General features: G+C 40.9%; 1 protein-coding gene across 4 annotated transcripts in view; it reads right to left on the bottom strand.

The window, feature by feature from the left end:
- Nucleotides 1–17030, bottom strand: part of hnrpkl (heterogeneous nuclear ribonucleoprotein K, like) — a 36188-nt gene that overhangs the window by 4645 nt on the left and 14513 nt on the right. For all 4 annotated transcript variants that reach the window (XM_060912774.1, XM_060912773.1, XM_060912772.1 and 1 more), the window contains exons 8-15: nucleotides 15521–15649; nucleotides 15116–15426; nucleotides 14847–14894; nucleotides 10289–10328; nucleotides 9786–9801; nucleotides 9491–9523; nucleotides 9340–9407; nucleotides 9092–9261 (exon numbers count right to left, since the gene is read on the bottom strand). In XM_060912774.1, coding sequence (XP_060768757.1) covers nucleotides 9092–9261; nucleotides 9340–9407; nucleotides 9491–9523; nucleotides 9786–9801; nucleotides 10289–10328; nucleotides 14847–14894; nucleotides 15116–15426; nucleotides 15521–15649 — 815 coding nt within the window. The remainder of the gene's footprint in view (nucleotides 1–9091; nucleotides 9262–9339; nucleotides 9408–9490; nucleotides 9524–9785; nucleotides 9802–10288; nucleotides 10329–14846; nucleotides 14895–15115; nucleotides 15427–15520; nucleotides 15650–17030) is intronic.

Below are 17030 nucleotides of genomic sequence, written 5' to 3'. Positions count from 1 at the left end.
TGGGATCTGTAAACACCGTAAACCCGGAAGAAGAATTACTTATTACGAGAATTTCTGAAGCCTTATAAGCCTCGCCTCATCTATACGCTCTTGCCAGTATCTGTTGGCGTTGTCGGTGACAACAAGCCACAGCACCAAGACCAGCAACACTAACGACTCCATGTCCTCCATGTTTATTGTTTACTATCCAGGTCGTGAGACTACCGCTTAAAAGATCACTGATGTCACTGTTTGCGCCGCCTAACGACATCACGTGACGCCCACCCACTTTCGCTAACTCCACCCAATGTGTCCACCCACTTCCAGCCAGCACGGTTCAGCGCGGTTGTAGTCGAAATGCAACTCCAACAGCCCCACTCAGCCCAACTCAGCCGCGTTGGTAGTGGAAAAGCGGCAATTGTTTCCTACAACAAAATCACACAGTTCTGACATTCTGGGATCAGCTGCAAACATTTAATGAGTATTTTGCAAAAAAAGTTTTCAGAGGAAACTTCACTTTTTCCTACCTACCCTAGAAAATTTGTCGTAAACTTTTGGGATAAACTATTTTTTTTCCCCTACCTACCTACCCTGTTTTGAAAACCCAGGAAACACATTATTTTGTTTGGCCTAAGAGGAAAATACGTATTCTGTTATTGGAAAATAACCATCCTCAGTGTGCCAACAGTAACTCCATACTTGCACTCTTCACTGATTTTTCATACACCAGCATGCCATGCCGTACATTATTAATTATTCTATCCACATTCACTGGATATGAGCAATCGTATGCTCGGATTGGCTACTCTACTACTAGGCTATCAGCTCATATACCGTGAGTAGAGAAAAACAAAATGGCTGCGCGTTACTGAACCAACTGAGGACGAAATAAAAACTACTCGAAAACAAAACCCCAAAAATACAAAAACAAGCAACAAAATATGGAATGAAATTATTTGATGGTAAGAACGTATCTTTTGATTTTTCAAGAATTATCGCATTTTTCACTTCACTGGTTTGTTTACATTCTAAGTGGAAATTATTTTGTCAGGCGTTTTGTAGAAAGGTTTTTTATTTATCGAATTTGCAAAAAATAAAAATGCTCCGTTTCTCAAAATCCAGGGAATGTGGATAGAATAAAACAGTTATTCCACTCACCCTCATCGTACATGGCTGATAGTTAACTCAGGTGGTATGCGCCTCGTCGGCTATCAGCTCATGTACGACTCGATTTTGTGGAATAACTTTATTATGAATCATATCACAGCTACTTGTTAAGGAGTTACACAATCATACTGTGATGGGGTAGTAAAATGTCAACTGGGGCATGTAAAAAAACACACACACACACAAAGTTGTTTAGAATGAAATGTGAAAAAGTTAGGGCAGGGTTAGTGAAACAGGAGGGCAGATGAGCCTGGGCCTGTGCTGTAGGGCAGACCATGATTTGTTGTCACTTCATCTATCTAACAACAACAAAATCACAAGTCTTCCACACAGAAGCAGGCCAGCTTTCTCGCACTCTCCTGGGCTCCGAGCACCACACCTCTCGGTCACTTTTAGTTTGGATTTGTTTCAAATCATCCGGACACCATTTTTCCCCCCGAGGAAAGAGAAAGACAAAGCAAAAGAGAAAGAAAAAGGTAGTATATGCAGTCAGGTATCAAACTACAAGCGAGTGAGATCACAATTCTTGTATAACACATTAGTAGCTCACATGTTTAAGCACAGAGTTTGAGATTAGAAATAAGCTGCACACTCACCAACTAATAAACACTAACAAGAGTTTATTTATTTATAATAATATTCTTATCACCAAGTAATACTTCATAAAATGTATTTTTCATCAGAATAGGTTAATATAGACAAGTCCAAGTGTTTTGACAAGTTTAAATGGAAAAATACTGTTACTCGATATGCAATCGAGTCGTAACATGCGTTACAAAATTCACAAATCAATATCTCTCTTGAAATAATACAGATACAAAGCATATTTTCTGTTAAAATGTGTGCCTCTGTTGTAATGTTTGTCTCACAGGGCTATTGAGCACAAGACATGGCAACAATCCATTCAACACGTCAAGTGTGCCAATACTTTGTTTGCAACAGACATCCCTTCCAGTAGCAGGGGTTTTTCTAGAAAAACCCGTTCCCCCCCCCCTCCGCCGTGCGAAGCCTTTGAAAAATTGAGGCTACAATTAGGGCTGGGAATCGATCCAGATTTCCTGGATCGATTCGATTCCGATTCATAAGGTCAGGATCCGATTCGATATCGATTTACTTAGATATTGCTGGATTGTCACTTTAAAGTAAAAACTGTCCCTATAGAGATCTTGCAGTCACGTGACCGGAAAGTACACAACCGCCATCTTGTCGGTCAAAAACACCGCTGAATACTGCTGCACTCGTGTACAGAATGGATCAATTTCAAGCGACGGACTACACGGCTCATTTTTCTAATGAACAGATAACTAGATACATGTCTAAAATAAACGATCTACAGATTAGTGACCCTTACGGCTTACCGGACGTAGTTTTCACGACCGGATTTTGAACTGCCAGCGGAATACCCGGACATGTATAATTACCTCATTAACTTTCCCTCGCTGTTCAGTGGTGAAGCACTGCGTGCTTATAAATCTCTGGACAGTTATCTTCACAGAAATTCAGGATTTGTCAGCGACTCAGATGTGGCATCTTGTAAACAAGAATCCTCATTGGATGGGTAAGTCACTTAAGTATTGAGTATAGCACTGACCAGCCGATTATAGAATAGAATAAGGTAATTCCAGCTAATTCCAAATCGTCCGTCTTGTTTACATGGATCTGGCGTTGGAGAGGTAGAGGCTTAGCAGTGGAGATCTGAGTGGCTGTTTTCGGAGCTTAGTCAACAGGCCGGCTCTGCCTGCAGCCTTGCTTTTGCTTCTGCTCCCGGCGCCGCCTCCTTCGCTTTGCTTCCGATAACAATCCACGGAGACCCCGCTGGTCTTGCTATCTCGTCCGGAATGTTGTGCATGCGATGGAAATCGCTACAAACCGTCATTTTCTGCTGGAAACCAATGTCCAGTAAGTCCATACGGTTGTAGTGGATATTGAAGTCCGGTACAGACGAACAACACGCAAAAATACACACAAAAAACATAAACGTGCACAGGTAGGGAGAGCTTGTAGCCGCAGCCGTTGTAGTAGAATTGTATATAGTAGGGTTTTCCAGAAGAAAAGGTAGAAGTAAAAGCAGAAGTAGAACCAGAAGTAGAAGTAGAAGGCGGAATATGGCGTTTGACCGACAAGATGGCGTCTGTCACAATCTGGATCGGCTGTGACGTCACATGCAAGTGCTCCATTGACAGGAACAGCCCCATGTGTGTTTGTGCATGTAATTTAACACCAAATGCCTTCTCCAGTGCAGTTTGAGTCGCCGCAGGTTTAGCTGAAACTGTGTCGGCGTGGTGCCTGGATAAGTGGTTGCGGAGATTGGTTATATTGCCACTATATTTTACCTCTATGTGGCACAGTTTGCACACTGCTTTTATTCTGTCGACTTCGTCTCTGTCCTCGTAACGTTTGAATCCAAAGTAATGCCATACATCAGCTTTCAGGCCAGGCGGCAATTTTAGCCATGCAGCTTCAGCCATCTCGCGTTCTTAAGTTTCGGTTTCGTTTGCCGGCACCCGTTTTTTATAGCGGTCCTTGCGCGGTCGAGAAAATAGTGCCTATAGCCTCCTGGAAGAGAGAGAATGATCCACACATTTTTGAATCGATCTCGTATTTTTTGAACGTGAATCGATATCGGATCGTGAATCAATCTTTTGAACCCAGCCCTAGCTACAATGGGACATTCTGAGGCTATCCGACAGGGAAATTGTAACAAATTGTCAACATTGAAAAAGAAAGGTAATCTTCTTCTGCCCCGGACAGTCTTTGGTTTTCTTCCGTTTCGTGCCGCGGGATGACATCTTTAAATGCCCAAGTGTCAACAAAAACAACTCGCGAACTACTTCTGTCAAAAGCTCCCGCGCTGGTGGGTGAAAGGTCATTCAGTCTCGAGAAATCTCACTCTACAAGTCAGCTGACCTTGTATGTAACCCATGTCAAATCTCGCGAGAGCAGCCGCGACAAGTAAACAACATGGCGCCTCAGTCTGGAAAACGCCAATTCGGATTGTTTTTGCACCGTCTGGCGGTGTATCTACTATGATTGGAATAGTTTTGGAGTAATTATAACGTATTTGATGATCAGACACATTGTCACGTGGTGTTGCTGGGATGTTTTCACGGAGAAAAGATCGTTTTGAGAAAGATTGCATGTTGTGCAGTAGCATATAAGTGCATGGCCCAAGTGTGACTTGGGGTTCAATCGGCATTTTGATAAGGGGGCGCACGCCGAGAGTAAGAGGCAGGGCTTTGAACCAGAATTTTTTTTCCTATTGGTTCGTTCCGAACAGAAACGAATTTTAACGTTTCCGGTTTTGGGTTCCACCATTAAATAGACGTTCCCGAACCGGTTAGAACAAAAAAAAAAAATTTCGTTCCTGGAACAGTTAATTACGTTCCCTGTCAGCTGTTTAACAAATGGCTATAAAATTATGTCTCTGTCTCATCCAGCTTAAGCCAAATGTAGGCTAATTCTATTACAACCTTCATTAAATAAGACAAGAAATAATTCAAAACAATTATTTCAAATGTTGACTGTTTGGATTCTCAGTATGTCTTCCCATCTACACAAACAGAAAAAGTGCCAAAAATGAAAGATAATTCGTTTAGTGTGTTACCAAAGGCTAGTCAGGCCCTATGCATTGATAGGCTAACAGAGGTTAACATCATTTAATGTTCGCGAGCCTCTCATTAACGTGGACAAATATATTGATATCGTGTTTGAAATTGACGTTTTTGAATAACGATAGACTGCAATGTTTACCTCTTATTTAAGATGTGGAGACGTGATAGTAGTCCACCCTCCCGCTCTCTCCATTCAGTCAGCAAATGTCACACAGGAAGTGAACCCCAGCGGGTCATAGAAACTTGCGCAGGAGAAGAATGACTTTATTTGTAGGCTACGGAAACTTTGAGGAACGAAATAAAAACCGGTATTAACCGGTTACCATTATTTTTAATAAGCGTCTCTGTTCCGGAGCATAAAAAATAAAGTTTCTGGTTTCGTTTCTGTTCCATGTGAAATAGAAAAAGTTCCCGGTTTTCGTTTTCGTTCCTTGAACTGGTTCAAAGCCCTGGTAAGAGGGTGCAGCGCCCCTGTTCCCCGGTTTAGACGAAAGCCTGCAGTAGTGATCTGCCTCATTATGTATTCAGATTTCCAGCTGAAGGTCAGGCATCGTATGCGTTTACAGTCATTGCTTTGCAGTAGTTTCTTGCGTTTTGCCTCTGAATATGCCAGATTGTTGCTCTGTATTTGGATGTTCAAACTGATCAAATCGAGAAAAAGACCAAAAGGTATTACAGGATACCAAAAGTCGTCGTGCACAAGCGTGAAAACGAAAAATCTTAAAAAGACGCTGTGAAAAACGGCTCGTGAACCGTTCACTGTGTTCGAAAGGAATCGAGAGTCCACATGCTTGCGTTTGCAGTGATCGCGTTGTTAAAGCGATCACTGCCATATTTATACTGATAATCCTGTTTATATCGTGCTATATTGCCCTATTATCCTGTCAGACTGCTGTTCCCGTTTACATTGTTCATTCTGTTTATATTGTCATTCGTCACATTTAAATTTATACCGTTAATTCTGTTCACACTGCCACATTTATACTTTCTGGATTGCCACAAGTTTATATCTTTTACCTATATTTTATATTTCATGTTTATTACTGTTTGCACCGCGGATAAGAGGGAAACGCAATTTCAATTCTCTGTATGTCCTGCACATATGGCATTATTGATGATAAAGTTGAATTACTTACCGTATTTTCTGGACTATAAGCCGCTACTTTTTTCCTAGGTTTTGAACCATGCGGCTTATACAAAGGTGCGGCTATTCTGTGGATTTTTCTTCCACCGCTAGGGGCGCTCTAACCGGAAGTAGAATCAAAAATAAGATAGACGAAAAATCAATGCAAAGAAGAATTAGCAGATCTTTAGCAGATAGAACACGCACGACAAATTACTAACTGGTAATTATTTTCAAATCCAGCGAAGATGATTAAAGTGACTTGTGGTTTCAAACACAGGAGAAATGAAGGTAAATAAATACCGGTTATTTTCTCTTGGTTCTGTTCCGTTTTAATCAGCAAAGTTGCTGCCGTGTTAAAAGGCACTGTTCGGAAAGAATCTGTTCAGGTACATACATGTACATTTACAGTACAAAATCGTTCTGTACATGCAGTAAATATCTAATTTTTCAACATAGATATCTGCGGCTTATAGCCCGGTGCGGCTTGTATATCTTTTTTTAAAATTTTTTTAAAAAATAGAGCGGATGCGGCTTATATACAGGTGCGCTCTATAGTCCAGAAAATACGGTACTTAAAAGGTACGTTCATCAGCTTTATGGATCTAAAATCAAGATTGATAAATATTGAGTTCTCTTACTTTTTGGATGTCATAAAACAAACCGTTGATGAAACTAGTTTGGAGGTCGGCCTCGACTGAAACTCAATTGTTTACATATTTTTTCAGGTTGTCCAAATGATGCCAATTCATAAGTCTAAGCTACATCTGAAATGTCATGAAAAGAAAAGGGAAAAAAAAATGCCTACAGCAGCTCTGACTCTAATCACATCCTACACTTCAGCTTACATCATTTAACCTCTCAAAAATAAGACCCATATTGTCCTTTACAAGTCTTATTCCAGTGTCATGAACCCAGCCACAAACGAAAAAGTTATCGGCTTCAAGACTTTTGAAAGCTTTCATTTGATTCTTCATGTAAAACGATGTTTGGACAACCTGATAACTGGAAATGTCCAAAAAAAGTACGCTTAGAAAGTTGTTGAAATCGGGGGCGTCGTGGCTCAGGTGGATAAGGCGCCATACCATAAATCCGGGGACCCGGGTTCGATTCCGGCCCGAGGTCATTTCCCGATCCCTCCCTGTCTCTCTCTCCTGTCTCTACACTGTCCTATCCAATAATAAAGGTGAAAAAAGCCCAAAAAAATATCTTTAAAAAAAAAAAGTTGTTGAAATTGCTTGAAAAGTCCGTCTTTAAGCTGTAGGGGTCCAATCCATCGCATTAATATATATATTTTTCCTGATATCTCAATTTTGCTTTTGGTTCTAGTCCGTTAACAGTCAGATGTAGAATGTTTTCCACAAGATGATGACGGATGTGTACTCGGCTTGGGCACCATCTTTGATTGCTGCCCGTCATTTGGAAACCGAAAGTGAACCAGGAGGCAAAAAAAGTCATGTGACTGCAAACAAAGAATACTTTCAGGCATTCAGTCTAACTTGATGTTATATTTATATGGATATCATTTCTTTAAGTTTATTACAAAATTATTTATAAACAAACATGTCATTTGCTCAGCTGTCCCAGTGAGTAAAAGCGCTCAGGAGTTATTACATTAATGGAATTTAGCAGACACTTATCCAGAGCAGCCTGGGGAGCAGCCGGTGCCTTGCTCAAGGGCACGTCAGCCATTCCTGCCGGTCCAGGGAATTGAACCGGTGACCTTTTGGTCCCCAAGCTGCTTCTCTAACCATTAGGCCATGGCTTCCCCAGTTATGATCATTTCATTTGTGAAGCAAAATAATTTCACGTGTGTAATGGACTATATTTTATGTACAGGGAACTCATTTCATGTTTGAGTACTCGACTAAATTACGCAGTCACCTAACGCTTTGAAGCATTGCTCACATATTTAAGGACCAGGTTAATTAAAATAAGCCTGCAGAGAAATTGGGTAGAATTGGAAGTATGACGTTAACAGCATCGCACTTACACTACCGTTCAAAAGTTTGGGGTCACCCAGACAATTTTGTGTTTTCCATGAAAAGTCACACTTTTATTTACCACCATAAGTTGTAAAATGAATAGAAAATATAGTCAAGACATTTTTCTGGCCATTTTGAGCATTTAATCGACCCCACAAATGTGATGCTCCAGAAACTCAATCTGCTCAAAGGAAGGTCAGTTTTATAGCTTCTCTAAAGAGAGAAACTGTTTTCAGCTGTGCTAACATGATTGTACAAGGGTTTTCTAATCATCCATTAGCCTTCTGAGGCAATGAGCAAACACATTGTACCATTAGAACACTGGAGTGAGAGTTGCTGGAAATGGGCCTCTATACACCTATGGAGATATTGCACCAAAAACCAGACATTTGCAGCTAGAATAGTCATTTACCACATTAGCAATGTATAGAGTGGATTTCTGATTAGTTTAAAGTCATCTTCGTTGAAAAGAACAGTGCTTTTCTTTCAAAAATAAGGACATTTCAAAGTGACCCCAAACTTTTGAACGGTAGTGTAACTCCGATATCCACAAACACGACACAGGGCAGTGCAATAACTTAAGACCGATTCTAACCAAATCTAAATCAGCGACAGTTTACTTTCATGTACAGAGGACCCTTTGTATGGAATAGTCTAAAAAAAAAAAAAAAAACAATTACAAACAGGACATTTCTGCCCCTTTTCAAGAAGCAACTGATAAAGGAAATCTTGAATAATCCAACTACTAAATTACACCGATCCATCTTTCCAAATCCTTATCAATAAATTGTTCATAACTGATGTTTTCATGTTTAATATTAGATTTGTTTAGTAAGTCGATCTTTAGCTTAGCCCTATCATTTTTTTCAGCAAATTGATGTCATTATTGTTATTTTACAATGTATTCATATTTTTTTTACTTTATGCTTTATATAAGTTGACCCTAATATTGTCATTTTTATTTTAACAAAGGGAGACCCTCAAAAAAACATCAGGTTTCAGAACTCCCCTACATGTATTTGTTAAGCCCATTTTGTTCTTGTATGTGCAATAAACAATTTAAAAAAAAAAAAAAAACACATTACTCTGCCTTTGATAAAAAAAAAAAAAAGAACTAAGAGTCAAAAAGTTTCATATAAATAAAGAGACAAAAAGCAGATATTGTGTGTGTGAGAAAAGTCCGCTGCTGTCAGGCCCGGAGCCTAGCTGTATGATGGTAAACTTGCCTGTTCTGCAATAGGTACTGGGCATTCTGAATCTGGTCCTGCGTTCCTGTGATGGTGATGATGCGATCCTCCGAACCTTCCAGAGGCTCATCGATTTTGATGGAGGCACCGGACTCGTGACGGATCTGCTTAATACGCTGTCCGCCTTTCCCGATGATGGAGCCGGCCAGCTAACACAGGACAAAGATGTTTAGGCCACATGCATGCAAGCGTGTGTGTGTGGGGTGTCATGGTTAAAGCGTACTCACGTCTTTGGGTATAGTCACTTGTGTTGTGATGACAGGACCACCGATGTCGCCGTAGGAACCTCGTCCGCCTGCAGAAACGGATTAGGTTGTTAATTCATGCCTACATTTTATTCATGCAGAGTCTGCACATACAGGTATGATGGACACTTACCAGACTGGAAGGGTTCCCAAGAAGAGTTATTGTCTTCAGAGATCAGATAAGGGAAAGAAAAATGGGGGGGGGAGAAAAAAAAAAAAAATCATCAAGATATTAAAGGTATAAGCGAAAAGATGTGAGTAACAGAAAGCGAGGAAACACTACAGCTACTGAGAGCAGTGCTCTGACATGTTTGATTAGGGGTAACCTTGAGTGTGTGGGAGAGTGTGCTAGAGCGAGTGAGAAAGGAGGAGAGAGACAGAGCAAGCGAGCGACTGTACTTATGGCAGTAAAACTGAACAAGACTCACCATAGCCACCTCCACTCTATTCAAAGAGAAACAGAGAGAGAGAGAGAGAGACCGTTAGTCCAACTTGCATCAAAAATGCACGTGCATGCACATATTTAAAAAAAAAAAAAAAAAAGGGGGGGGGGGGGGGGGGGGGAAGAAAAACTAAAGCACTTGACAAATCTCTGCGCTTGCAGCTTTGCCCCGAGTTCACTGGCGAGTGTGATGGCTTTCACCTACATATCTATCTGCTCCTTGGTTACCAAGGCAACAAGTGATTCAAAAAGTCCATTGCCTAGCAACAGCAGGCCAAAGCAGTTCACAGCATATGCATCCATTACCCTGTCATTTCACAGAGACGGAACGAGCAGTTCCACTCGGGTTTTCCAAACCCGTTTCCAGAACTGGTCCTTCCTCTCCAGACTCTCTCCCCCTCCCCACACAAACTGCACAGCACATCTTCCACTGACATACAACATGCAAAAGCGTGGTCATACAACAGGGTTTCACAGGCGGGAGCTTACCATGCTTTCGTAGCGATCGCCAGGTCTTCCTCTTCTGTCACTTAGAGCAAACGGTAAATAATTAGAATTCAGTTACAGAAGCAGATGTGGTATGTAACAGATTGAGATCAGTTACTTATATACATTTTCTATGGCCTTTATTAGCTATACCTCAAAAATATAAAATACACAAAAGAGTAATGAGCATCTTTAAACATAAGAAAAACAGGGGGCGGGGGGCCTATTTGTAAACCATGACGATCATTGGAAGTTTACAATCCACATCGCAAAATAGTTAAAGGATATTATTATTATTATACATAACAGGACACTTTGTCAATGGAATAAAAACGTGTTCTATTCCCTTCTAGCGGGTTTCATTCATTTGGTTTGATAGCATGCAATATTGTTAGCATATTACTTATCCTATGTGTATTACATCACTCTACCCAATGGAGAATGAGTGTTGAGTATGGTTTAGATATTGCATGGCTGTCAAGACATGACGGTCACACGTCGGAGCTGATGCAAAGGTCCAGTGAGAATGTTTTCTGCTGCGCCAAGCCTCAACGCCAGGCATTGCCCGAATGCCTGATTTGCCCGACCAGAAATATTTTAGCGAGTTAAGCCTGTTCGGGCGCACCTACAGTCAGCTTCTTTAAGTGCAAAAATTATTTTCGAGAGAGAGTACATTACAAAAAAAAAACAAGACATATTAACCAGCATCCTCACCTCCCCTTGTGATCGCCATTTTGGTTTTTTTCTTCCCAATTTGCAACGGTGATTCTGATTGTCTCGCTTCAGGCACAGGTGCACATTTGTGCTTTTCATCACTACGAGTGGTCGCTGGTGCCCTCTACGTTTTCCCAGGTTGACTTCATTATGTCCACATACATACGTTAAAAAAAGCTAGTGATAAATACAGGGTGGGCCAAAAGTAGGTACACACTTTACACATATCAGTACATAAAACAGCATATACCTACTTTTGGCCCACCCTGTACATTCAATGAATGGAAAGACGTGCTTTTGTGTCTCAAACAAAGCACACCCATCTCATCTCATTATCACTAGCCGCTTTATCCTGTTCTACAGGGTCGCAGGCAAGCTGGAGCCTATCCCAGCTGACTACGGGTGAAAGGCGGGGTACACCCTGGACAAGTGGCCAGGTCATCACAGGGCTGACACATAGACACAGACAACCATTCACACTCACATTCACACCTACGCTCAATTTAGAGTCACCAGTTAACCTAACCTGCATGTCTTTGGACTGTGGGGGAAACCGGAGCCAAACCACACCCTCCACAGTAAATATCTCTCATTTACATAGTGAATTATCCCATAGATAAATCTCACTCACCCCATTTATCATGTTTTTAGTTTTATAATTCATCTTTGCAATATTACTAGTCATTGTTATTGGCAAAACAATGTGGTGTGTCCTAAACTCTATACAAAAAGACGTATTAGTACCGTATGCAAGTCTTACATATATATTGCTTTATGTTTCATGTTTTCAGGGCTTGTTTTGTTGCAGAAATAAAAAATTATATATATATATATATATATATATATATATATATATATATATATAAATCAGTATTGCCTTGAACCGTGTACTTGAATACTTGTCAAAATACCACAAAATTTTAAGCCAAGCCATGGCGTGTCATGGCTCAGTTGGATAAGGTGCCATACCATAAATCTGGGGACCCGGGTTCAATTCCGACCTGAGGTAATTTCCCAATCCCTCCCCGTCTCTCTCTTGCTCATTTCCTGTCTCTACACTGTCCTATCCAATAAAGGTGAAAAAAGCCCCCAAAAAATATCTTTAAAAAAAATTAAGGCAAAAGGAAATTCAAGGGGGGCAAAAATTGAGGCCATTTAAGGTGTCAAAAGTTAATGTTGAGGCCTGTGTGCAAGCGCATCGACAACTCGTACCCATACCATGCAGTTTCAGCAAAGCCCTTTTATATTTTGAACTGCAATGTAATAATTAACTACTACCAAAATTAACTCTCAACCTGTATACAGACTGTATACAAGATGGGTTGTTATTCAGGCTTTTTGAAGTTGGACCATTTTATTGACAGAACTTTTGACTTTTTACATGTACACTGGATTGACAGAACACTGAAGTACACTATATTGCCAAAAGTATTTGCTCACCTGTCTTGACTCACATATGAGCTTAAGTGACATCCCATTCCTAATCCATAGGGTTCAATATGACGTCAGTCCACCCTTTGCAGCTAGAACAGCTTCAACTCTTCCGGGAAGGCTGTCCACAAGGTTTAGGAGTGTGTTTATGGGAATTTTTGACCATTCTTCCAGAAGCGCATTTGTGAGGTCACACCCTGATGCTGGATGAGAAGGCCTGGCTCTCAGTCTCCGCTCTAATTCATCCCAAAGGTGTTCTATCGGGTTGAGGTCAGGACTCTGTGCAGGCCAGTCAAGTTCATCCACACCAGACTCTGTCATCCATGTCTTTATGGACCTTGCTTTGTGCACTGGTGCACAGTCATGTTGGAAGAGGAAGGGGCCAGCTCCAAACTGTAAAAACAGTCTGCATGCCTAGGTGCTTGATTTTATACACCTGTGGCCATGGAAGTGATTGGAACACCTGATTCCGATAATTTGGATGGGTGAGCAAATACTTTTGGCAATATAGTGTACATTGGATCAGAAACAGCACTGGCTATTGGGAAGTAACCCCCTGTTCTTAACTTTTTGTAAAATCTATAACTCGTGATTGACTCGTTCAAGATCATCCTAGCTGAATGAAATATCTCGGATATACCACGAAAAAAAATCAGCCAATATTATTAAAAATTTTTTTTCGAGGCCCGGTTTCCATCAAATCGTGCGCTCTGATTGGCTTGCGAGTGGCCCGGAATCCTACGATCCGGACCCCAGTTATGGACCTTTGGTGACTCACTCGTTCACAACAACAAACATAGTAGCAATATTCTGTCAACATTTATTTTCACATTTCTCAGTATAACAGCATTAATTTTTACAGCATAGACGGCGATAACGACAGCGTTCGCAGCGAAAGCAAGTAGCAGGTTTGTTCTAAATATGGCTTCCCTTTCAGGAGCTCTTATTTTCTGTTAGAATTTGGTAAAGAAAAAAATTAAATACATTATTTACCAGCTTAAGGTCGGTCCATATCGTGAAATACCGTGACCTCAGCCTTGAGGCCACGGTATTTCACGATACGGACCGACCTTAAGCTGGTAAATAATATATTTTTTTTAATTTAGAGTTTCTAGAAGAACAATTTAAATAGCCTTCATAATTAACCGACTGTGCACCAGTAAACGTAGCGCTGCAGTTGGTGAATATCTAAGATAAACCAAAACAACCTACTGCATGATGTGCAAAATATGATGCACATCCAGGATTCACCAGATATTGCCAGCTGATCTGCTACACTAACCAAGCAGCCATTTCAGAATTGTTGGGATAGTTTGGGATTCATTCTTAGTGATCTGGGAGTCCTTTGGACTAAATCACGACAGGTTGCTTTTAATCAGGGCTTTGAACTGGTTCAAGGAACGAAAACGAAAACCGGGAACTTTTTCTATTTCACATGGAACAGAAACGAAACCAGAAACTTTATTATTTTTTATGCTCCGGAACAGAAACGCTTATTAAAAATAATGGTAACCGGTTAATACCGGTTTTTATTTCGTTCCTCAAAGTTTCCGTAGCCTACAAATAAAAAAAGTCATTCTTCTCCTGTGCAAGTTTCTATGACCCGCTGGGGTTCACTTCCTGTGTGATGTTCGCTGACTGAATGGAGAGAGCGGGAGGGTGGACTACTATCACGTCTCCACATCTTAAATAAGAGGTAAATATTGCAGTCTATCGTTATTCAAAAACGTCAATTTCAAACACGATATCAATATATTTGTCCACGTTAATGAGAGGCTCGCGAACATTAAATGACGTTAACCTCTGTTAGCCTATCAATGCATAGGGCCTGATTAGCCTTTGGTAACACACTAAACGAATTATCTTTCATTTTTGGCACTTTTTCTGTTTGTGTAGATGGGAAGACATACTGAGAATCCAAATCGCCAACATTTGAAATAACTGTTTTGAATTATTTCTTGTCTTATTTAATGAAGGTTGTAATAGAATTAGCCTACATTTGGCTTAAGCTGGATGAGACAGAGACATAATTTTATAGCCATTTGTTAAACAGCTGACAGGGAACGTAATTAACCGTTCCGGGAACGAAATTTTTTTCTGTTCTAACCGGTTCGGGAACGTCTATTTAATGGTGGAACCCAAAACCGGAAACGTTAAAATTCCGTTTCTGTTCGGAACGAACCAATAGGAAAAAAAATTCTGGTTCAAAGCCCTGCTTTTAGTACTAAAATACTAACCAAGAAGTCTTCGACACGAAGCTTTTTATTAACGTTTCTTAAATTGTACATTTTAGGAGTTACTTTTAGCTTTGTGACTTTTTTTTTTTGTGTGACTATACTTATGACCAGTTATGAACTAGTCTAGAAGGAATAAAACAGCCACCAATTCACGCTTTGTCATCCACAAAATAACTTACCTCGGTCTATCATCTATACTGCCGTGATGGTGGGAAAACCGGTCGCCTCTGCAAAACGATAAAACCATCAAAGCAGGGAAAAAATAAAACAGAAAAGGAAGTGGTTCGACTCAAAATAGTGGCAAATCTAAACTGAGGAGGGATAAATGTACCCTTAGACCCGGGACAAAATACAGAACGTTCAGGTTGGAGAGGAACCAAATTCTCAAAAGTTAATTAGAACAACAATCTCTGACTTATAGTTTAAAGAATAAGGTTCGTTTATTTACCCTCCTCTGGGAGGAGGTGGAGGAGGAAGAGGCAGATTTCGAGCGCGGCTCCCGCCTCGGCCCCCTCTCCCTAACGGAGGCGGGGGCGGGCCGCGGCGGGGACTCATATCATCATAGTCGCGCCTAGAGGGGGGCATGGGGCGTCCGCCACGGCTGGGGGGCATACGATCAAAACTGCTGCGCCCACGCATGGGGAATCCTCCCATGGGTCGTCGCCCTCTCTCCTCAAACATCATGGTGAAGCCGCCGTAGTCGTAGGTCTCATCGTAGAAATTCGGGTCGTAGGGCTGAGCACGGCCTTTAATAGGAGCCTAAGCAGGATGGAAACGAGAGAGAAGGTCTGATTTCCAACTTGCCTCTTGCATCAAATTACAAAATCAAATCAGTGGGAACATGTAACTCTACCTCTGACGTCAGTTCTAGGATGACCTTAATGCACTCCACCACTCTCTGAGGTTTTCCTCCCACTAAAACCACACGGTCCGTCGAATGCGGGCAGCACTCTTGGAAGAGTTTAATGGTCGTCTGGGTATTCTGAGACGCAAGATAGCGGAGAGTAAAGAAACAGAGTTAATATCAAATCCAATCAGAGCTACCGGTATTGATTTTCATTGACTGTTGTATTGTATGACAGTGTACTGTGATGCGGAAATCCAAATTAATGCCATACAGTTACATTTCGCTCTACTGTTACAGTTCTCAAATGTTTCTTTTCCCCCCAGGTGATTTCTCACCCATTATCTACACGTCTCACTTTCACGCTACAGCTACCGGTCTCGAATAGTACATCACAGACCTCAATACACCTAAAGATATTAAGCTCGAGTAAATCTCAAGTCCTCTTATCAAGCATTATCGAACACTCGGTGGTGTTATTCTGGCAAGAAGGATTTTTTCCTCGTGCAAAGTGTTACACTGAGAGGTTACTTCTGTACATATTTTATTACAGTTATCAATACATTACTGTCTACCTCAGGGTCTCGCTGCCCCACCTCACATGGTTGTGCACATTATCAAACAATATCTGTACTTGTTCTCCTCTATAATATTCAATTAACTCCATCTGTACATAACTCACATGGCCTTATTCTACAATTTGCACTTTTTGGTTAAATGCAAAACTGCATTTCATTGTACTTGTACTATGGACAATGGCAAGGTTTGTTTCATTTTGAAATATTGGCTGTTCAGGGCTCGACAGTAACTTTTTAACCCACTTGTCCAGTCAGACAAGCAGCAAGATTTTTCACTCATCCTGACCATAACTTTATTACTTATGAGTAGCACGCTGTGTGAGCACAATCGCTATCAGGCGTGTTAAAATGTAAATAACTTTTCTAGAATTTCACCAAAACTCATTGAATTTTCAGCATCGTAAGAGAACTCCCTAAAGTATTATTCAGCAAAACCCCAGAATGATAGCACAAATCTCGAATTTTTAACAGAATTTTAGTTCTTAAAATTTAACGTAATTATGAACATCACGCGTAACATTTACACCCGTGAAAAATCACTTTGAATTCTGTTTTGAAAGTTTTGATCAAATATTCTCTATAATAAAAAAAACCGCTTAAATATTATAAAACACAGTCTTTTAAAGGTCCCATGGCATGAAATTTTCACTTTCTGAGGTTTAACATTAAAATGAGTTCCTCTGACCTTCTTAAGTCACCCCAGTGGCTAGAAATTTCATAATGTGTAAACCAAACTATGCCCAACATTTGAGAATGGCGCGTCAAAACGGCGCGTTGATAAACTCTTCCCTTTACTACGTCAGCAAGGGAGATGATCCCCACGCCCCCCCCTCTGGATTCCCACCCACCGTATGGATTGCCCGCCCAGTTGTAGTGAGGAAACCATAGAAGGAGGACACAACATGGCGTCACCTAAGCGAGCGAAACATGGAAATTGCGCT

Source organism: Neoarius graeffei, chromosome 28 (assembly GCF_027579695.1).
Source record: "Neoarius graeffei isolate fNeoGra1 chromosome 28, fNeoGra1.pri, whole genome shotgun sequence".
Classification (NCBI taxonomy): domain Eukaryota; kingdom Metazoa; phylum Chordata; class Actinopteri; order Siluriformes; family Ariidae; genus Neoarius; species Neoarius graeffei.
Note: the sequence above shows the minus strand (reverse complement) of the source record. Positions and strands in the feature narration are given on the sequence as shown.